The sequence below is a fragment of the Vitis riparia genome, chromosome 19 (assembly GCF_004353265.1).
Source record: "Vitis riparia cultivar Riparia Gloire de Montpellier isolate 1030 chromosome 19, EGFV_Vit.rip_1.0, whole genome shotgun sequence".
NCBI lineage: Eukaryota > Viridiplantae > Streptophyta > Magnoliopsida > Vitales > Vitaceae > Vitis > Vitis riparia.
Window position 1 is genome coordinate 6804912 of NC_048449.1, and position 23585 is coordinate 6828496.

At 39.6% G+C, this 23585-nt stretch overlaps 1 protein-coding gene across 2 annotated transcripts; it reads left to right on the forward strand.

Moving 5' to 3' along the window:
- The first annotated feature begins 208 nt into the window (after positions 1-208).
- On the forward strand, positions 209-22999 carry LOC117909241 (polyadenylate-binding protein-interacting protein 4). Of its 2 annotated transcripts, XM_034823190.1 has the most exons (13): positions 209-609; positions 1267-1388; positions 1484-1644; positions 2660-2831; positions 2953-2987; positions 3390-3465; positions 3577-3607; positions 14303-14592; positions 15250-15507; positions 17190-17291; positions 17422-17472; positions 21556-21643; positions 22470-22999. In XM_034823190.1, exons 1-13 carry the CDS (start codon positions 441-443, stop codon positions 22640-22642), a joined length of 1728 nt encoding a protein of 575 aa, XP_034679081.1. In that variant the 5' UTR covers positions 209-440; the 3' UTR covers positions 22643-22999. The 2 variants fall into 2 exon arrangements, with proteins under 2 accessions (XP_034679081.1, XP_034679083.1); XM_034823192.1 differs by lacking the exons at positions 21556-21643; positions 22470-22999 and adding an exon at positions 17593-17858.
- Positions 23000-23585: the final 586 nt, after the last annotated feature.

Below are 23585 nucleotides of genomic sequence, written 5' to 3' on the forward strand. Positions count from 1 at the left end.
AAACATTGATAAAAATTAATAACAACTTTCATATTCAAAATAAAAATTTTTACAATGTATTTTAAAATATAAAGATTTTAAATAATATATGGAGTTTTTAAATAGCCGAAAATATAAATTAAATTACTATTTTAGAAAATATTAAAAATTTAAAGAAAAGCATTATATTATCAAGGAAAAAGAAAAGAACACCCCAAAAGCACAGGGGCATACCACCACCCCAGAAAGGAGACACTGCATGAGGTTGGGTAAGAGGTGAAACGACGCCGTACCGACCACAGCTTCCTCGTATCGTCTTCGTCACATCAGATCTCTTCTGCAAAGCCTCCGCAATCGAGGTCACCCGGTCGACGGGGTTTTATCGAGAGAGATAGCGAGAGAGAGAGAGAGAGAGAGAGAGAGAGAGAGAGAGAGAGAGAGTTGAATCGTCGACAACAGAGATGGGTGCTAGAGCCAGAGAGTTCTCCGACGATGGCGTTTCGCCACCTCTGAGCGAAGCGTTGGTGTTGGCCACCATGTGCATTATTGGCCTCCCCGTCGAGGTTCACGTCAAGGACGGCTCGGTGTACTCAGGAATCCTCTACACGGCTTGTCTCGGGAAGGACTACGGTGCTTTTTCAGATCCAATCTCGTCTTTTTTCTGTCTCTTAATTTGTTGAGTTTTCTGAAACCTTTTCTGGGTTTTGATTCTCGCCCGAAAATGTGTATGGGTTTTGATTTTCTTGAGAAATTAGGGTGGTTCTGGTTGGGTTTGATGGGATCGGGTAGGGATGTGATCTGGGTTTGGTTGTTGGAGTATTGGTATTTTTTGTTTTGATGATTGTCGAGAATGTTTATAAAGGAGAGGAGAATTTGGGATCTGAAAATTCCTAGCTTTCTCTTATTTTCCAATTCTCAGCAACCAAACAAAGTGTAATTCTCTGGTTGGTTGCGGAGAAAAAGGTGAGAAAACTTCTAAAGGAATTGAATTTTTAAATCTTAAAATTTTCGCTCTCTGGCTTCCCATTCAAGTAACTGTAATACAATTGCTTTGGTTTAGTGGGGATGAGGTTTTCGTATTATGGAACAAAAAAATAAAAACAGAAAGCCTTTTCTTTTTCTATACCTTTTTTTCCCAGAGTCTCCAACCTGATGACCAATGTATTTAAGCTTCAAATTCAACCTCCCTCTTTAGAAAATTAGTGTAGAATGTTGGGGAAGATTCATTGAACTGATTTCTCTTGCGTGTTAAGAGAGATTTATTGAATTGGTTTGAGTTTTGTCTAGGAATAATTTTGAAGAAAGCAAGGATGATCAAGAAGGGGAAACTTGAGGCAAATGTGGCACATGGTGGCATGGTAGAAACTCTTGTAATCCTGACAGGAGATCTTGTTCAAGTTGTTGCCAAGGCATGTAGTCATTTCAATGCTTTTTTTTTCTCTGGCCCATAATCATTTGATGCTGTGTTGACCAATTTCTGGTGTTTATATGGTTTTGTAAACAGGGAGTCCGGCTTTCGGATGATGATATTGTTAGAAACATAACTGGCGAGGATACAGAAGCTGTTGCAGGCACCATTCCTTCTTTTGAATGTCTAGGGACTGAGGCAAAAATGTTGAAACCTAGTAATGCTGCTGTGCATAAGAAGCAAATTAACAACACAAGGTATTGACTTCATATCTGGTCATTACAGTTAGAAAATATCAGAAAAAGATCGCATACTTTTGGGTTCCCACCATTAATCTGGTGGATCTTTGGAAAGGATGCCTTTGTGAAAATCCATTAGTTTTATTTTGTCATGATGTTTTGATGTGATGTGGATCTGTGGTTATAGAATACTGGATACAAGCCCTTGAGGTCTGGCTCAACTGGTACAGGGGTGGGGAGGGTTCGTGTTTTTTTATTTGTCCATAGAGATGAATGACTACTGTTCCAAAGTTTAAACTTCAGATTATCCTACCATTTGGAGCTATTATATATATCCCAAAGTTGATTTTCTGTCTATGAAGATCTTGAAAATTCTGGCTACGCAGTGAAGAAAAGAAATTTCATCTTGCCATATGTTGATTTGGAACTTCATCTTCTCAATATTCCTCACTATGAGAACTACTCTTCCCCAAAACCAACACCCATCCCTCCCCTGCTCCTACCTGCTCCCCTCTCCCCAAAATGCTTTTTGTAAAAACTGCTTCCATGAGAGATTTTTAGGGATTCACCTTATTTAAGAGCAACTTTTCTTTCCTAAATTCTTTTTGTCTGATTCAATCTTCCAATACCAGTAAAATGTCATGTTCCTTCTTTTGCAAGCCTTCTCAATAAAGTTGTATGACTTGGTTATAAACTCTTACTTCAAATATGAACTTTGATATGTTGGAGCTCTCATTTTGAGGGTTCAAGCATATCTTCACTAGCAGCTTCAGCTTTGTTAGCTTTGGTATTTATTCTTTGTTATATATAATAATCACTTAGCTTCATTTTTTGGTCTAATTCGCTGAACATACCTCTTAAAAGAATTATTTCATAATAATCTGTTCTACTATTCCTTATCACAATTTTCACATCCCATGAAATGCCTAGGTTTAATATAAAGTTGATCATTGATCTGTTCTCTTATAAAGCTATATTTCTCCAGTCGTTAGTATCAGTGAAACCCTATTTATAATTTCACTTATTAAATCAGGAATTCAGTCCAAAATGAAAATGGGTTTGCTCATGGTTTTATGGCAACACCCTCTGAGGATAACTTGATGAGCAAAATTGTGGAGCATGAAGTGAGAAGAAAGGAACCAAGTTATTTGGGTAGTGCCTTGGAAATTGAAAATGGAAAAAGAGATTCCAAAATTTTAGCTAAGGTGAGATTTCTGCTATTTATAAATACAAATCTATGGGTTTGTATGTGTATGAATGCATGACAGGTTGTGATTTCTATCTCTCAGTTTTCATTTTCATATATTTTTATTTTTCTTAATGCAGAGTGAAGAAGCTCCCAGCCTCCCAGACAATGGGAGGTATGAATTACCAACTCTATCTCTATGTCTCTCTGTCTCTCTGTCTCTGTTTCTTTGTCTGTCTGTCTCTCTCTCTTTTGAGTTGTAGTCGAATATTTGGTGGGCCATGTCAAATCTTAGGTCTCAAGCCCTTTGCGTCTTGGCATTGGCACCAAGGGTGCATTTGTGTTGGATAAGGTGTTTTCTTTCCTGCCATGAATTTTTTATGAATAATAAATAACAGGAAACTACAATTTTGCCTTTTCCCTTTCCATGAAAAATACCTTGGCTTTGTGTATCACCAAAACTCCTGGTTATATTGTCTTTATTTTTTATGACATTTTATGTTCCTAATGTTTGTCGTAATCATTTATTTTTTAAGTTATTCTTTCATCCTGAGACTTGAGTAAAATGTTCTGACAGACAGGTTGGAGATGATAGGATTCAAGGAAAGCAGGATCATTCCAAACAAAAATATGAGTTTCATCGCAAAGAAACTGTATGTTGGAACAAACATTAACCTATTTAATTTTAGAAGGTTTAGTATCAGTAGAAAACAGGAATATTAACTTGCATGTTAGTAATATGTGTTTGGAATTGTTTTGTGCAGGCTCATGAAATTCAAGGCTCAAGTTCAAGCTGTAAGTTCAACATCCATTATGCTCTTTGCTGTGTTTAAAAATTATCTGTTTCATTCTGAAACAGAATGTCTTTCCACATTAGGGTTTTTTTTTTTTTTTTTTCTTTTTTCCTTCTCTCTTTTATTTTTTATTTTTAATTACTAGCTGTTAATGTCTAATATAATCCAGTCATCCTGATATCTAGCATGGGCAATGGCAAACATATACACACAATGGATTTGGGTACAGTACCCTGCATTATGAAAGCCCATCAGAATATTTCTTATTAAGAAATTGACTCAACAATCTATGGATCTTTTCTCCAATATATTTAATCTAATTAAAATGTAGCAATTCCTTACCCAAGTCCTATGTTACATGGACATGGGTACAACTGTCAGGTGCTGGTGTATATCTAGATGTTAGTTTGATTAATCCCCACACCTGAGGACACATGATGCAGCGGAAAAGAATGGGAAAGAGGGGATAGAGAAAGGAATATAAAACCTCATCTTCAAATAAAGAGAGAGAGTTTCTAAACAACCATTTTTTATTGAATGATTAATGAATAAATAACAATAAGAAAACGATCCTAATCATAATTGAATTCAGACATAAATTAGAGGCCTATAATTAGAATAGTAAACCTAATTATATGAAACCCAATCTAAATGAACTCCTAATTGTAAACTAATCCTATCTTTGTTACACTAAGGTGGTTTGGTCTCATTATTCTTCTTGAGTGTTGCCTATCAAAAAAAAAAAAATTCTTCTTGAGTGCTCCTGCATCAACACATGAACACAACTAGATAATATACTTCCTCTTGACTGTTATTCTATCTTTTGGGCCCAATTGATGTGTATGCCCATGATTCTCCAACATGAGTCCATGGTTACAATGAGATAGGAAGTTATTCTTCTTTCTTTATTGGACATATGTATTGATTATACATAGTAGCAATGGAAACATTGGATGCATGTCCTACTTCTGAACTCTTGATGCTACATCCTACACAAGTACTTCACATTCTTTGAAGTGGTCATGTAATGTAGCTGTTGTCCAATTTAGTGAATATCTCTAGTAGAACATTTTTTTAGATGAGATCTGTCAGGATGATGGTTTTATTTGCAAGTAGTAGATTCCCACCCATCCTAAAATAAGAAAACAAAAAGTGGCAAATCTTTCTAACAACTATGGTTCTGCCATGTATTAGTAATGTCCATTTAAAATAGTTGTTATGAAACTTTGTTGGGGCTGAAAATTAAATTTGAGAAGAGTGAATTGATCCCAATAAGGAGGGTGGCTAATGTGGAGGATTTGGCTCAAGATTTGGGATGCAAGGTTGGGGAGCTTCCAACTACTCACTTAGGGCTTCCCCTAGGGCCTCCATTTAGAGTGGAGTTAGTTTGAGGGTGTGGAACAAAGATTTCGTAGGAGACTATCTTTGGGGAAAAGACAATATATTTCATAATGGGGAAGACTTACCTTAATTCAAAGTACATTGTCCAATTTGCTTATTTTACCTAACACAAAAAAAGTCCAATTTACCTATTTATTTTATTTCCTTGTTTGGCATGCTGAAAGAAGTTAGATTAAGGCTTGAAGAAACTCATAGAGACTTCCTTTGGGAGGCGGAGCTTTGGAGAAAAAGATGACCAATTGTTTGTAGAGAGCATGGATGAAAATTTCACTATATATCGGCGATATATCGTATATCAAGACTTATGGAAACGATATTGGGTGGAGAAATATCGACCAGGTGATCTTTCGAGAAATATCACCAAAAATCGTCGATATTTCCCCATATATTGATGATATGGTTATAAATCTCCGATATTTCCCAATATTTTGGGTCATTTCAGCTTGGTCAACGTGGGGTTTGGGTGGTCAACGCGTGGGTGCTATAGTCAAAGCTAAAAAATGAGCTTTAATTTTGTAGTTAAGGGGATTCGAACCCCCAACAAAAGGCTTAACCTGCAAGTAGCCTACCATTGGGGCAAGTTTGCCCCTTGTTAAATATAGTGCACCAAACATATATATAGTAAAAGTCATTATATAAACAAAATATTAAAAGAATATTTTAGAGAACAAATTAATTATGATTATTTTATAATTAAATGAAAAAAATCTCATTTAATTGATTACCAAAAATATAAAAATTATTATGATAATTTTCTTCCTAGTGTTTTAAATATCATTAATAGATTAATTAAATATTAAAAAGTTGTACATATATCATCATTTATTTCATATCATTAATACAATTAAATTAAATGGATCATAATTTTAATTTTAAATATATTTTTAAAATTATATATATTATAATTAAATATCACAATATTATTATGAAATAATATTTGATATAATTTACTAATAAATTTACACTTATAAAATTCATATTTTTTATCAACATATAGGATATTATTATCAAATATGATAAATCATTTCATACATATATCAAATTATTTAACAAAACAACTTTAAAATGTATATTATACTTTTAATTACATTTTTATGAGTTTTTTCTTATATTTCCATGAATTTTGATCAATTTTAGGTCTATCGATATTTTTTTTTTCAAAATATTTGTTGATATATCTCTGATATATCCAATATATTTGATATATCTGTAAAATCAAAGTATTGATATATCCGTGATTATTGATATTTTCATACTTGGTAGAGGGAAGCATAAGACCAAAGGGTGAGGGGAGAAAGGCTTAGAATCAAGATGCCTTTCTTCACTTAGGGTTTCTTGTGAAAATGGTGTTGGAGAAATGCTTCATAAGGAGAAGCCTTTTGGCAAAAGGTCGTTTAAGTAAGGTATGGAAAGATAAGGGGGGTTGGTGATCTTGCAAAGTGAGGGAAGTGTATAGGGTTAGGGCATGGAAAAACATCATAATGGTCAGCAATAGAGACCATTGGAGGTGGGAAATGAGAGGAGGATGAAGTTTTGGAAGGATAGGTGGTGCAAGACAAACCCTTATCTATGTCTTCCCATTTTTTGTATACTTGAGATGATGTTTGTTTTTTTTTCTTAAATCTAAATAAACTTTAATTTAATTTAAGTTTAAATAAGACTTAATAGTGTTAAGTATTAAGTTGTTTGTTTGTTTGTTGTTATTGTGTGTATGTGTCTTTTTTTTTTGTTTGAACTTAAGTCTTAAAGTAAGTTTCTTTAAGACTAAAGTCATTTTTAAAATTCTTTGACGATTTTGCTTAATGGAAAAAGTAGATTTTTTTTTAACTTATCTTAAATCTTAAAGTGACTTGCTTTAAGATTTAAATAAATAAATAAATAAAAACCTTAGCATTGTCAAAAAAGGATTGGGTGGTGGATGTTTGGAATGATTCAGGTGAGGCGGGAAATTGGAATCCTTGTTTTGCTAGACATTTGAATGATTAGGAGCTAGATAATGTAGAGGCTTTTTTTCTCAAGGCTATAAGGAAGGACTATGAAGAGATGAGAGAAGGATAGAGTGATATGTATAGATTCTAGGAATAGTGTCTTCTTTGTGAGATCTTATATTCCATTCTGGAGCTGATGGTGTGGGTGCTGAAGCAGGTCATGTAATAAGAACAACTTTTGGTGGTCGAAATGGTCAATCTAAGCAGGTAGGAAGCAAATTAGTTTGTAAGATTACAATATTTGATGTCAATTAACATAAATCATTAATAAGTTATGGTCCTAGGATTCGTAAGCTAGATGAGAGAGAGAGAGAGCGAGGGCGATCCTGCGAGCGAAGGGGGAGAAGGGGAAAGCAGGGCGGAGAATCGAGGAAAGAGGAAGAGAAAAAGCTTCGTGGTGGAATCAAAGGAGTTTGAAATAGTAACTGAGGAGAAAAATGGTAAGAGCTTTGCCATCATCTCGGAGAGCAAGGGAGGAGTAGTTTCTTGGGTCCGGCTAGGGCCGGCGAGTGTGGGTCTACTCTTAGAAGGGCTGACACAGTGCTTGAAGGACGGAAAAGATGGCAAATGGGAGAAAGGTTGGAAGGAAAAAGGGAGGGTCTACTCCTTGGTAAGAGAGACTAACAGGGCCGGAAGTTTCATCCGCCTAGGGGTGACGGATCAGGAAAAGAGGAGATTTGGGATCTGTATACCAAAAGGGAGAGGGGAAAAGGGAGGATGGGTGTCTTTGATGGAGTCCCTCTTGTGGGCTGGTTTTCGGCGCGAAGGAAAAGCAGTGGAACAAGGGCCAGGGGAGTCAGGTAGGTCATATGCAGAGGTGGCCAGGGGCTCGGGGTTAAGGGATTCCGCAAGGGTTAGAGTAGAGCTGAAGGAGGAGGATATACGGAGCAACGTGAATAGACTGAAGCATTGTCTGATAGGGAAATGGAACCCTAATTCGGCTTGCGACGAAGATCTAACGAGGCTGGGGTGGACAGCGGCAAGAGCGTGGAGATTGAAAGGAAAGTTAGGGCTGGCCAGATTGGGAAAGGGCTGTCTCTGATGGAGTTTGAGACGGTGGAAGAAGCTAAGTGGGTTCTTGCCGCGGGGGAAAGATCAGTGGGAGGACTCCATTTGGGCTTGGAGATGTGGAGTCCGAGATTTGGATGCATTGCAGAGGATGAAGAGAGGAAAGATGCGTGGGTAAGGATCCTGGGGCTCCCAATCTCGTTGTGGGTGCCGTCGATTCTGAGGAAAGTGGGGGACGAGTGTGGCGGTTTCGTAGAAATTGATCCTCAAACAGAAAGGAAAGAGGACTTGGAATGGGCAAGGATCAAGGTTAGGATGAACGGAGGTTTCTTGCCGAGTTCGATGGAGATTGGGGTGGAAGGGGAGATGTACGTTGTATCCCTGTGGTGGGAGATCCTGCCGGCAGTGAGAAGAAACCAGAGGGATGGGCGTGAGGATGCTGGAAGGCAAAAAGGGGAGGTTAGGGGTGATGGCTTTCCACGCGCGGGTTGGTGCGTGGGAGAGAAGCTGGGCGCTGGAACCAAGGAGCAGCGCCGGTCAGAGGATGTGACGGGAGAGCAGGTGGGAGGGGAGGGGGGAGAAGTGTTTGAAAAGTGGGCCCATATCGGGCGGGTGGCCCGACAGAGCCCTGGTCCAGCGGGTGATGGGTCAAGCTCCTCTGGATCGGGGCTTGGCCTCGTGGGCTTGAAGCGGGACAGCGGGCCAATGTCCCAAGGCCCATCTCCGTCAAAAGGGGATGGAATGGAAGCAGGTGGGCTAGAGTGTGGGCCGGCTGAGGATCAAGCCCCCGACGGAGTGGCGATCCTGGCCCATGGGCCTGCTGTTTCGGCTGGGGGCCTTTTGGGCCAAAGGCAAGCCAAGTTCATGGGCAGAGGCCATGAAGAAGATGTGGGTCTAAAAATGGAAGGGGATTTTATAAAGTGTCGCGAGAAGGAGATCTATGGAACGCAGATGCCGGCTCCCCTGTGCTCCATGGCAGAGAGAGAGATCGTGGAGGAAGCTCTCAGGTACGGGTCCTCTTTAAATCTTAGGGTTGGGGATTCCTCTCCCTCTTCTTCTTCTCTTTTTGGTCGGACTCCGGAGAGGGAGTATTGCGACCTTTCTGGGGATTTAAGGGTGAGCCGCCAGCAAGAAAACAACATAGAAGATGCAGCTTCAGGGGGGGAGTCAGCGCGAAGAGAGGGCTGTTGGGATTTAGTCGCAATTAATGGCGATGCTTTAGAGGTCCAAAACCCGGATTGGATACCAGCCGTGTCTGGATCCTAGGCCCAAAGGAGTGAGAAGGAGACCAATTGGGAAGAAAGCAGCTTGGCTAAGTTCAGCAAGCTGTTGGGATTTTCAATAGAGGGACTGGAGAGGGAGATCTTGGATTTCTTGTCTAAAATAAGGAAAAGACGGGAAAGGATACACAGCAAGGGATTATTGGAGAGAACTAAATTTGAGAGGGAGCTCAAAAGGCTAGAATGCTCAGTCAAATACAAGGGGAAGGATAAGAAGAATAATTTCATGAAAGATAGAGGGGGCCAATTGCTGTTGGGTTAATGAACCTCAAACTAATGAGCTGGAATGTGAGGGGTGCAAATGACGTCAACAAAAGAAGGATTATTAAGTCTGTAATTAGAAAACAGAGGGTGGATTTGGTGTGTATCCAGGAGACAAAAATTCAGTTAATGACTGATGGGGTGGCGAAAAGCTTAGGGGTGGGGAGATTCTTAGACTGGAGATCTGTTGCAGCTGCTGGTGCAGCTGGAGGTGTTTTGGTTTGTTGGGACAAAAGGTCTTTGGAATTGTTGGAGTGGGAGGAGGGCATTTTCTCAGTTTCTTGCAAATTTAGAACTGTGGAAAATGGGGCAATATGGGTGTTCACGGGTGTGTATGGCCCCTTCAACAAAGAGGATAGGGAGTGTTTCTGGAATGAGCTAGGAGCAGTGAGAGGTCTTTGGGGTGACCCATGGTGTGTTGGGGGTGACTTTAATGCTATTCTCGCGCAAGGAGAAAGAAGCAGGCAAGGGAGGGTGACCTCAGTTATGAGGAGGTTTGCTCAGGTTATGGATGACCTTGAGCTCATTGATCTTCCCCTTCAAGGGGGAATCTTCACGTGGAGTGGGGGGCTTCATAACCAAGCCTGGGCAAGGCTTGACAGATTTATGGTCTCGTCCAGTTGGCTTGACCAGTTTAGCAATGTGACTCAGAAGAGGCTATCTAGGCCTACATCAGACCACTTTCCAATTACAATTGAGGGGGGTGGCAAAAGAAGAGGCCCCTCACCTTTCAGGTTCGAGAACATGTGGCTAAAAGTGGAAGGCTTTAAAGAGCTATTGAGGAGTTGGTGGCAGGGGATGTCGGTTAGTGGTAGGGCTAGCTATAAATTGGCAACAAAGCTGAAAGGAATTAAACAAAACCTTAAAACCTGGAACAAGGAGGTGTTTGGGAATTTGGAGAGTAATAAACTGGCTGCCTTGCAGCAAGTGGACTATTGGGACCAAGTGGAAAGTGAGAGGAGGTTGTCTGAGGAGGAATTCTCTAGAAAGAAAGAAGCAAAAGAAGGATATGCCAAGTAGGTCACGCTGGAAGAGACTCACTGCCAAGTGGGTCACGCTGGAAGAGACTCACTGGCGGCAGCTATCTAGGGAGCTGTGGCTAAGAGAAGGGGACAAAAATACGGGGTATTTTCATAGAATGGCAAATGCGCACCGAAGAAGGAATACCATGGAAAGAGTTAAAATCAGGGGGGCCTGGCTGTCAGAGGAGAATGCAATTAGGACCGGGATAGTAGACGCCTTTTATCGGTTATTAACGGAAGACTCGGAGTGGAAGGCAGATATAGGGGGTTTAAATCTGAACCAGATTAGTCAACAAGAGGCGGACTTCTTGGAGCTGCCATTCATGGAAGAGGAAGTCCACTCGGCTCTAATGGACATGAATGGGGACAAGGCCCCAGGCCCGGATGGCTTTACGGGGGCTTTTTGGCAATTCAGCTGGGAGTTTGTGAAGGAGGAGGTGTTGGAGATGTTCAAGGAATTCCATGAACATAACACCTTTCTCAAGAGTCTCAATGCCACGTTCTTGGTGCTGATACCCAAAAAAGGAGGAGCGGAGGAGCTGGAGGACTTCAGGCCGATCAGTCTTTTGGGCGGATTATACAAACTATTGGCTAAGGTGTTGGCCAATAGGGTTAAGAAGGTGATGGACAGAGTGATTTCCTATGTCCAGAACGCGTTTGTAAGGGGAAGGCAGATTTTGGACGCGTCTCTAATCGCAAATGAGGTGATTGACTCATGGAAGAAAGAAGGAAAGAAGGGCCTAATCTGCAAACTAGATATTGAAAAGGCGTACGATAGCGTCAATTGGCAGTTTTTGATGAGGGTAATGGAGAAAATGGGCTTTGGGACTAAGTGGAAGGAGTGGATATGGAGCTGCATATCGACTGCCAAGTTCTCGGTTTTAGTAAACGGGGAGCCAGCTGGTTTCTTCCCTAGCTCTAAGGGACTTCGGCAAGGCGACCCCCTATCTCCATATTTGTTTATCATGGGGATGGAGGTGCTGAGTGTCCTGATTCGAAGGGCTGTGGAAGGGGGCTGCATCACTGGATGTAGAATCCAGAGGGGTAGGGGGCAGGCTGTTAGCATCTCTCACCTCCTCTTTGCGGATGATGCCATAGTTTTTTGCGAGGCTAAGAAAGAAGATATGACCTGTTTGAGTTGGACCTTATGCTGGTTTGAAGCTGCTTCGGGGTTGAGGATTAACTTGGCTAAAAGTGAGATTATTCCGGTGGGGGAGGTGGAGGAGATTCGGGAGATGGCTGTGGAATTGGGATGCAAGGTTGGGCAGCTGCCTTCAACCTATCTGGGGCTGCCCCTGGGTGCGCCAAATAAAGCTAGCTACGTATGGGATGGGGTGGAGGAACGGATGAGGTGGAAACTAGCTCTGTGGAAGCGGCAATATCTCTCTAAGGGTGGTAGAATCACCCTTATAAAGAGTACATTGGCTAGCATGCCACTTTACCAGCTGTCCCTATTCCGTATGCCTAAGACAGTGGCGAGAAGACTAGAGAATTTGCAAAGAGACTTCTTGTGGGGAGGGGGAAGTTTGGAGAGGAAAGCTCACCTTGTCAGTTGGGAGAGGGTGTGTGTGAGCAAGGAGAAGGGGGGGCTTGGCTTGAGGAAACTAGTCTTCTTGAACAAAGCCCTCCTTGGAAAATGGGTTTGGAGGTTTGCTCATGCTAAGGAGGAGATGTGGAAACGTGTTCTTGTGGCTAAGTATGGACAAGAGGAATTTGGGTGGAGAACTAAAAAAGCAAATGGGGCTTTTGGTGTTGGGCTTTGGAAGGATATTATGAAAGAAGCAGATTGGTGTTGGAACAATATGGCTTTTAAGGTTGGAAAAGGCACAAAAATCAGTTTTTGGAAGGATACTTGGTGTGGGGATGTGGGGCTGGCCAGGAGATTCCCTAGTCTCTTTAATGTGGCTGCACAAAAAAGTGCCACTGTGGGGAGTTATGGGACCAGTCTGCTGGCCAAGGAGGCTGGAACCTTAGGTTTATTAGAAGGTTCAATGATTGGGAGCTGACCCGGGTTGACGAATTGCTACAAATCTTAAGGAGTCAAAGAATATCCTTGGAGGAAGACTTGGCTGTATGGAAGGGGGGAAAAAATGGGAAGTATGAAGTCAAGGATGCGTATGGGCTGGTGACCAGCCATAGCATCCCTATGTTTCCCAAAAAAGAAGTTTGGGTGGAGAATGTTCCTTCCAAGTTAGCGTTTTTTGCTTGGGAAGCGACTTGGGGAAGGGTTCTTACTATTGATAGGCTTCAAAAGAGAGGATGGCAGATGCCTAACAGGTGTTACCTTTGTGGTAGTGAGGAGGAAAATGTAAATCATCTTCTTATTCAGTGTACAGTGGCTGGAGTGTTGTGGGGGATGGTTCTTAGCCTGTTTGGAGTCCAGTGGGTTTTTCCAGAAACTGTAAAGGAGGTGATTATCAGCTGGAAGGGCTCTTTTGTGGGCAAAAAGAGGAAGAGAGTTTGGAGATCCATACCGTTATTTATTTTTTGGACGGTGTGGAAAGAAAGGAATAGACTAGCATTTAGGGGGGGGGGAGCTTGCTATACAGAAAATTAAATATTCTTTTGTTTGTAATTTGTGGGGGTGGGCTAAGTTGTATAATGGTGCGGAGTCCCGCTCCCTTATAGGTTTCCTGGAGTGGCTAGCCTCCAGTTGAGGGCTGGTGGGTTTTTTTTGTTTGTTTTTTGGTCCTTTGTTGTGAGGCCGTCGTCGCCTCGTATACTCCCTGTGTACCTTGCGGCGTTTGCCTTTGCTAATATATTTGTGTTTACGTATCAAAAAAAAATATTCCATTCTGGAGCTGGGCATGCAATTTCTTTCCAATGACCATTATTTGGAATTCATGGGTCCCTATAAAAAGAGGTTTTTTTTTTCTTAGGAAGCTAGTTGGGGTAAGGTATTAACTTTGAATCGGCTTTAGAAGAGTGGGTAAAAAAATGGCAGCTTTTTTTTGTCTTTGCTCAACATTATGTGGCTCCTTCCTTCTATGGCTAGGGAGATTCTTTTAAGTTGACATGACTTTTTTGTGAGAAGAAAAACAAGAAGGTATGGAGAGCCAAATTTCCTTATGCATTTTTTGGACAATTTGGAAGGAAAGGAATTGAAGAGTGTTTGAAAGTGAGGAGCAGCCGGTTCAAGTCCAAAGTGCTCTTTCCTTAGAAACCTAGTGTTATAGGTTAGCATGTATATAGAAGAAGGTTCAATACCTTTGATTTTATAGATTGGGTGGGATCTTAAGGGAGTGGTTATTTTTGTGCTCTCTCTTTTTTTGGCAATGCCTTTTGGTATCCATTGTATTTGTTCAGTGTATCTTAGTTTATAGCTTCTTCATTTTTTTTAATGTTTTATATTTATAATATTTTCTTGCTTGCTTATAAAAAAAAAAGTTGTGACTTAAAGTAAAGAACTTTGAAAACATCTATGTAAGTAGGGAAGTTTCTTATTAACATATGAGCAAACTTTAAATTATTGAATCTCTTCTTATAAGCTCTTGTGCAAAAATATCTTACTCAGCTTTATTAAAAAGAGCTTGTAGGCACTTTGAGGCCCTAACTCTTATCCACTCTAAAGTGCTTCATTGTGTAACCAAACACACTGTAAGCTTTTTTACAGCCAAAAAGGGCTTTTAAGCAATCAAAAACTGTGCTAAATGGCCCTTAGCATTCCTCTTTCAAGTTTTAAGCGCTTTTATTCCTTTTTTTTATTTAGTTGTTTACAATTGTTAATTATTTGCAGTGGATGCTTGCATCACCCATATGAAACCTGTTGAGGCAATAGATGGCAAGATGGCATCTGAGCTTTTACCAAATGGAGTATCACATGATGGTCCTGCTCCTTCATGTGTCAAACCCAACAAAAGTTGTTCTGAGAGGGCCAGTGCAGCAGTCATGGATGATATTTCTTCAGGTGTTTCAACTTCTTCCAATTCGGTTGTGGGTGTTACCTCTGTATCATGCCCTACTTCCTTGGCAACTCCAACTGAGATGGTCCTCCCTCGTAGTTCAATTTCTAATAAAAGTGCTAAGGTAAAATATATATTATAATAACCATGTTTAAGACTATAGTTTATTTGGGAGAACTTCTTAAACATTAAAAGTGGCCTTTAAATGACGAAGACAACTTTTAAGAGTATTTAGATTTGTCAAACTTAGGGAGAGACCTATGCTTTTCCTCAAATGCAATGCAGAAGTAGATTCTCATTTAATTGATTTTTTTTTTAAAATCTCAAAATTATCCTTATTTTGAATATTTGCATTTTTAAAATACAATTCACAAACATAAAATTTAATCACATAACAACACAAACTACTTCTACTTCTATTGCTAAACACATAAGTTAAAAGCTATCCTCAACAAGCCATATAATATTTTGGAAATTTGTCAGGAAGATCCAATTGATGGGCCTCCCCTTGTATGACCAATAATCAATTCATCGGGAAATATTCTAGCTGTTGCATTACCACACATCTTGACATTAGTAGCCTTATACAATCATGTGAACTGACAAATTGTTGGGAGCTTTCAAATAAGTTGGTTATTTGGGTAGTGAGGGTTTACTATACTTGCATTACAAAGATTCTGGATGGCATTATAATCTCACAGGAACTTTACCTTACCATTTAATTTTGTTAAGTAACATAATTTCTTTGTGATCAAGAAGTTGAATATTTTTTTTTTTATAGGAATCCAAGCTCAATCCTGGAGCAAAAGTCTTCTCTCCTTCATTTACACATCCTAGATCAGTTACTCCTCCGGCAGTTCCTGCAGTTGCAAGTGTGGCTTATGTACCAAACAATTCAACTGTGGTTCCTGTTGCTTCTTCACAGCCAGAAATTGGAATTAGCCCTTTTGCACCTCGTTCATCTCTGCCTGTCAAGTTTGTTCCATACAGCAACCTGATAGCTGGAAACGGTGGCAGTGGTTCTCAATATTCACAACCTGTATGTATTTTTTGGTGTTGATGAGTTCTCATTTCATTCTATACATGTAGTTAGATATTTTATTTCATTATAATGCAACTTTAGATTTGTATGACCTTCAACCCTGAATCTGACCCTTGAACACAAGGAAGAAACTGCTTTACATCTGCAGATTTACTTTCATAATCTGTAGGTGTTGGTAAGCTAAGTATGCATGCATGTTGTTTTTGTTCTTCTGAAACCAGTGGAACATAGAACTTGTGGTAATGTATTATTGATTGACATTACTTGGAATGTGCTGAGATGGGTGGACAGAAAGAAAATTTAGGCATTACCAGTACAATAAGATACATATTTGAACATTTGTTTTTCTTGGTGGGTTAATATTGGGTTCTCTGCCTCACAAACTGATACCTTTGGTAACTTAGAGGTCATGCATTCTTTATAGCTACTGGCAACGTCATCAATTATGAATAATGGAATAATTTAGAAACACTGAGCATTGATTTCTGTCCAACTCTTTTCCCTCTACTGGTCCCTTTGGTCAGCGTATTGTGTATGAGTGTTGAACTGGAAGCAAGACAAAATTTACACAAAAAAAAAGAAGCCCCTTAATGTTTCACACTCAATAAAATTTAGTATATTTGCAGCATAATTGGTTCCACTTAGAGAAGCAATTTAATTGGTCAATGTTCCAAGCTTGGAAGAAAATACTTCTTATATCAACCTAGAACTATTTGATAGTAACATAGATTCCTGGGAATGAAAGGAACATTTACATGCTGAAAAGGGATATGCCACTTTGGAGGAGTTTAAGGGCCTTTAGCCCCGTAAGCTGTCTTTGTTTGGCATTTTTAGTTTATTTTTACTTTTCTAAAATTGTATTTGATTCCTGCTTTAATTTTCTCAGAAGAACCACTTGTTTTTCCTATTCTTATCCCTCCTTTATTAAGTTCTATCAGCATTCCTTATCAAAAGCCAGGGAGTGAGCAGGCAAGTTAGTCTCACTGATATTTGGTTAACTGTGATACTATAACTGCCCTCCACCTGTTCAGAAGCCATTTCACATGTTTTTCAAAATTCTTCTTAAACTTCTTATGGCTTACATAGAAAATAACTAATCTAAATTTCTCTTTAAATACATTGCTGCCTGTCTGGGCTGTTAAAATATTGAAACACCATGTCTCCATCTAAGTTGCTTGATGTTTGGAGATGGTCCTATTAATCAGTTAGACTTCTAGGTGATTCCAGCCCTAGTCATTCATTTGGCAGAGCATGCATGCATCAATTTTTCATTTTATCTGCTTACCACAGTATGCGCGCCAGGTATCTAAATGTTAGTTGGTATCCAATAAGCTCTAGAAGTCATAGCACAGGAAGACAACTACAGTTACATATTAAGTTGCATAATTAACTCAAAAGCATGATTAAATAATGAAATAACTGTCTGCAAGCTTGTAGGAAAAATGGAAAACCTAAATCAAATTGTTGGAATCTCTGGTTATATTTCGTTTATCATGGCATCTTGTTTAGGATTACCAAATGATGATGCATTTTACTGGTATTAGGTTGTAGTATTATTAATTCATCAGAACAATACACCAACTCTTATGCTAAGTTCCCATGGTGCAGCTAGAATTTCTATTTCTGATTTATTGGCAACAATGATGATAATTCTTGCTGGTTTTTCTTTTCTGTTGCAGATTATTGGGCATATGGCAAGCAGGCCACAGCCGGTTAGATATGCTGGTCAGTATCAGCCTGTACAAGCTGGACCTGCTTATGTACATCCAAATTCTCAAGCTGTAAGTAGTAGGAGGGTTTCTCTTGTTATCTTTGTTCCGGTTTCTTAGTTTTGTATGTCTGGATCAGAAGGTCTTCTATTGTACTTGCTAACACTGTTCACTAATTTGACAATTCCTGCCTCTTTCCTAGGTTATGGTTGGACGGTTGGGGCAGCTTGTCTATGTGCATCCAGTTTCATATGTAAGAAACCCTGCCTGTAGCATGACATATACATGTGATTCTATTCATTTGATGTTGAAAGTTTCTGATATTTAACTCATCCAAAATAGAGGTAGAGGGTCACTGTAGAAATTTATGCAGGAAGCAGGCAATACTTAGTCTGGGGGATAAACCACAGAGGAGGAAATTTTGACAAGATGATGATAGATCATGACAAAAATTCCAACAAGACAGCAGTAGATCTGTCATGTGTGTAGGGTATGTCAGAACACATGAATTCATGAGCCCTAGTTAAGAGTTCTTGAGTTTTCTGACCGCATAACATTTGACCTCCAAAATAATAGATCACTTTTCGGTATGGTTTATTAGGATTTCAAATGAGCAAAGCCAAGTGCACTCTTGCGTTACTCAAACTTGGTCTGGTTGAATTTGGTTTGGGCTCAAGTATTGCTGTGAGCTCCACATGTCCATTCAAGCTTGGTTTATTTATGTTTATTTGAATGTAAGGTTGCCCATGAGCCTAATCGTTCCTGTCAATTAAGCTCAAGTTCAATTTCCTTGTAGGTCCCAACAAAAGCAAGTTTTGTGTTTGAAGGGGAATGCTTAATTTAAAAATAATATATTTTGAATCTTTGATGCATTGCAAGAATACAGCACAAGAACTTCATTAGGAGCGTTTAAACCCAATGCCTTCACATTACAATACAATTATGCAAGCAAGCACATTGGGCCTGTTCATAAATCTAACTGGTCATGCTTAAGTTGTCTCGGCTTGTTTATTAAAGAAGCTAAAATATAAATCAACAAGCACAGCAGCTGAAAACCACAGCAAAGAAGCTATATGCATGAACAGTTTGGTGCATTCATTTGCAGTCCTTGTCCAACAACAGATTCAAACTTCATATAAAAGTTACTTGTTATTCATTTATTCTTGTGGGAAGCTGGTTCTCATACTTCTTTTTTCTTTCTCTTTTGCCTTTTTTTTTCATTTTCTATCCCAATTACATTTGATTTGTACTCCATGATTGATGCAATGTGATTTTTTTTTTGATAAGCAACAACAGAAAATATATTAGAGAAGGCCGAAAGGCCGCACTGCATACAGGAAGTATACAAAGCAGCCACAAGGCCAAAGAGCCAAAAACAAAAACACCTCACCAGCCCTTATGGGGTCGCAACCCACTCCAAGAAGCCTATAAGCGAAGAGGACTCCTCTTCCCTATACAACTTAGCCCAACTCCACAGACTACTTACAAAAGACTTCTTGAGAGTCTGAATAGCCAAGAGACCCCCTCTAAAGGCTAGCCTATTTATTTCTTTCCACACCGTCCAAAATATACATAACGGAATGGTCTTCCAAATCTTCTTCCTCTTTTTGCCCACAAAAGGACCCCGCCAACAGAACAACGCCTCTTTAACCTTCTCTGGAAACACCCACTGAACCCCAAATAAGGCAAAGACGATATCCCAAAGGGTCCTAGCCACTGTACAGTGTAAAAGAATGTGATTTACATTTTCCTCTTCACAACCACACAAAAAACAACAATTTGGAAGCTGCCAACCACGCCTTTGCACCCTATCCAACGTAAGAATTTTTTCCCAAGTAGCCTCCCATGCGAAGAAAGCCACTTTGGTTGGGACCTTATCCACCCAAACATTTTTTCCCGAAAAAACACAAGAATTAGGGGCTGCCAGCAGATTGTAAGCTTCCCGAATCCTAAAACTGGCAGAAACTCCGCCTTTCCATAGCACACAGTCCTCCTCTGGACTTACTCTGATGTCCCTTAGCAAAAGGAGCAAGCCTTCTATTAGCGCCAGCTCCCAGTCGTTAGAATCTCTAATCAACCTGATATTCCACCCTCCTTGGCCTAGCCTTGGGTCCCACACATCATGCACCAGATCATTACTACACACTGCCAGGGCAAAAATCAGGGGGAATGCATTGGACAGCGCTCCGGTGCCGCACCAATGATTAGTCCAGAACCTGATCTTATTCCCCCTCCCCACCTTGAACTTGATGCAATGTGATTTAAAGTAGTTGAGATGCATATTAGTGATAGAAAGCATACCTTTGTCGCTTAGTTTATGCTAGTTGTGCCTTCTGTTGGCTGGTGGTGCGCTTTCTTTTGCCCATGCTCAATTGGAATGTGTAAGGAAAAATAATTGATATGGAAGCCATAGTTGAACTCTGTTTAAGCAGAGAACTAGAAATTTTATTATCTGGCAATCTATTAGTATGCATTCAAATACATTGAGCTAAGTTAGTAAAGAGCACAAAGTCTTTATCATATGTGCTGATGATCTAGTTAAAGAGGCGTTATTCAGTTGGAGGGGCTTTTTTGTGGGGAAAAAAAGGAAAAAGATTTGGAATTCCATTCCGTTGTGTATTTTTTGGACGGTATGGAAGGAGAGGAATAGATTAGCTTTTAGGGGAGGTTCTTTAGATATACAAAAACTCAAAAATTCTTTTGTATGTACCTTGTGGAGTTGTACTAGGGTGTATATTGGAGAGGAGTCCTCTTCGCTCTTAGGCTTTTTGGAGTGGCTAGCGGCCACTTAAGGGTGGGTGAGGGTGCTGGTTTTTTGTGTTCTTGTTTTAGGCTGATTTGTATACTCCCTATATGCTTTGTGGCCTTTGCCCTTTAATATATTTGTGATTATCTATCAAAAAAAAAAATATGTGCTGATGATCCAGTATCAGATGTAACTGAAATGATCAATAATATGTGAGAGAAATGACTCAAAACTTTTTTTTGATAAGTAAGAGAATGTATTAAAAGTGCAGTTAATGCATGAGAGTACGCTAGACGTATACAATGAGCATCAAGAGGCAAAACAAAAAATTATTTCCTCTCTCAACAAGAACCCAACCAATCTACAAAATCAATTAAAGACATAGTGCTTCATCTATGTGCATATGAATCCATAAAGATAGATTGTTAGGGAAAGAGCTTCTGAGTCTTTGAACTAACGTCTCCTCATCTTCAAACACTCTTCAATCTCTTTCCTTCTAAATAGTCCAAAACATACATAAAGGAGTGGCTCTCCAAGCCATCTTTCACCTTCTACCGACTAAGGAACCACGTCACCCTAGGAGAGTGTCCCTTATCAAGGCAGAAATAACCCAAGGGATACCAAATAAAGTGAACACTAGCAGCAATAAAATCCTAACCTTAGCACAATGAAAAAGAATGTGATCAATGGACTCTATCTCCTCTTTGCACAAAGCACACCTATTGACTAACGACCAACCTCTTCTTTGAAGCTGCTCCAAAGTTAACACCTTACCCCAATGAGCCTCTTAGGTGAAAAAGCTCACTTTAGAAGGAATCCATGAGTTCCAAATAATCCCTATAGGAAAAGGGATGACACAATCTGGTTCCGAAAGAGAGTAAAGGGCTTTTACAGAAAACCTTCCTTTACCATCTCCCTTCCAAACTACTCTATCGTCCTCCTCATTCATTGATTGTCCTTGGAGTTTAAACAAGAAACACTCCACAATGTCCAACTCTTAGTCATTTCGATTCCTTGCAAAATGGAAGTTGCAATCTCCTCCTTCCTCTCTTTGCTCCCATAAATTTGCTTCCCTAGCCTCTATCGATTCGGTTAAAGCAAAAACAAGGAAGGGAAAATCTTACTTAAATGCTCCTCATTACACCATTATCTTTCCAAAATTTCACTCTGCTCCCATCACCCACTGCATAGGAAACTCCCGTGTTAAAGAAATCCCACTCCTTATAGCTTTCCATAATCTGACCCCATAAGAGTCTCTCACCTTATGTGACCGCTACCCCCTTCTTTCTCCCCGTATTTCCCCCTTATGACCTTCTGCCAAAGTGTTTCCCCTTCACTCGAATAATGCCAACACCATTTGCAAAGAAGAGCATTGCTATGAACACTGCAGCTAAGAAAGGAAGGATACTTGATGCGTCAACTTTTCTTGCTAGGAACTCAGTCTGACTTATTTTATTTTATTTTGGTCTCATCCCTTTTAGTTTCTTTTTTATTTTTTCATTTTTCTTAACTTTGTCCTTTGTTTCTGAATGCATATTACCATGTGACTCTGATTACTTTCATTGCATTACATATTTTTTTTTTCTGAAGGATGTGGTTCCGGGTGCAGCAGCTATCTCACAACTATCTGCACGTCCTCTGTTGACGCCAAATCAGGTCCAATTTCCAAAGCACCAAGGTATGAACAAAAGTTCTGGTGGAAAGATTTGTATTTGTACCCTATTTTAAAATAAAAAAATCTACTGCCCTGGGTAATGTTGCAATCTCATATGAAATTGAATGTTGGTGTCCTATATGGACATGCAGTCATCAATATGTAGGGATGATTGAATTACTTATCAAAAAAAAAAATGTATGTAGGGATGATTGAATTTCGGAATCATGACAGTTTTCTTTTTCCCTGGTAGGCAGATTGGTGACAGCTTTATATGTTGAAAGGGTTAATTTCATTTATCTTCCTTCAGGATTTGGCTAAATAGACACAACCCTCATAGGTTTGAAATTTCATCAAGTACCTTCTTGATCCTTTTCATTTACCTTCACTCACCTCCACTCTTACTCAAAATAAGGGGGATATTTGATGAAATTTCAAACTAATGAGAGATAAGTGTATTTAGCCAAATCCTAAAGGGAGGTGACTGAAATTAACCCAATATTGATAATATTGAATCGTGTAAAGTTGGCAGAGAAAGTACTAATGGCTAGAGCCTTGCTGAGTTCGTAGCTCATAAGTGAGGCTTGTACCTGCTTGGACACTCTAAACTTGAAAAGAAAAAAGGAAAAAAAAAATGAAGAGTAGTACTTATGAAAGATGTTTACTGGTTCTGACATGTACTTTGGCAAGAGCATGCTGTATATTATGAAAAAACCTTACAAACAAGTGTTTTTCAGTGTAGATCGAAAATCAAATGGACTATTTGATCATCCTTTTATACATTATTAATTGTATTCTTAAATTTAGTGTCTATCATATCTCACTGAGGCAAATTCATCTTAAATTGCAGGAAGTGTACCATCCCAAGCACTGCAACTTTGTGTGCCTCCACCCGTTTTAGCTAATGGACAGCAGCCATTTGCAGTGCCAAGTCACATCCCTCTAGTCCAACCTCCTTTCCCTGCTAACCGCCCTATCCCAGTCCCAGGATCTAATGCTCTCTTCAATACTAAGTTTCCATGAGATGTTTCTTCTACTATTACCATTGGCTAACCTAGGGTTTTGTTCTTTTCAAAACCTTTTCCACAAAATTTTGTCTTATAATCGGTTATTTTGCATAAGCTGAGTTCTGGTCGTATTCATGGATGCTTTTGTCATTTATACGTGAGAAGTAAAATCTCTTGTGTGAAGGGTTAAATGCTGTAAAGCCTCGTTCACGAGGGAAGCAATGTTTCTTTTTATGATGAACTTCATAAGATCCCAAGAATGGCAATGTGATATTAGAAACAATATGGTAAGTCTAATATCTTTTTGTTTAAATCACCTTGAAAGCTGTCTTTCTCAAATTAAGCTGTTGTTGCAGCATGCTTTTGTGCATTATGCAGTGAAAGTACTCAAAAGTCTCTCTGTTATTTATCTTTGGACCTTTGCTTGACATGAGAGATCAAAGGGACTCCAAATCATTTTAGCAAGTTCTTTAAACAGCTACCCAAATTTCTCAAGATATGGCTTTGAATTTTTTTTTCTACTATATATTCAAAGTGGGAAACCCAGGAAGCAGCAATCATCTGAGTGTGAATGGGAACCTCGATTCAGGTTTGAGATCAGGCCCTGGAACACAATTCAAACTAGTAGATGATGGTGAAAGGTTGTGTTAGAGTTGCCATGGAGGGGAAGATTTGATTTTGCCTCAGCATGTGACATGCCTCAGTAGGTGCCTGGTTACCCAAAACCCCAGAGGGTATCCATTTAAATGCGCCATGACCCCGCTAAGGTTTGGAACATGACCTCAACACTAAGCTGCAGCATAAGGGAGTTGTGACAACAAATTGATGGATGGTACTGTCCCCAAGGAGCCAAGTCAACTTTACCATTCCCAAGCAGAGGTGGCCAAGAAGGAACTTCAACAATGCGTACTTGGGAGTGATTCTTTGGAGGCTCCAAATGTTATCAATACTTGAAAGTA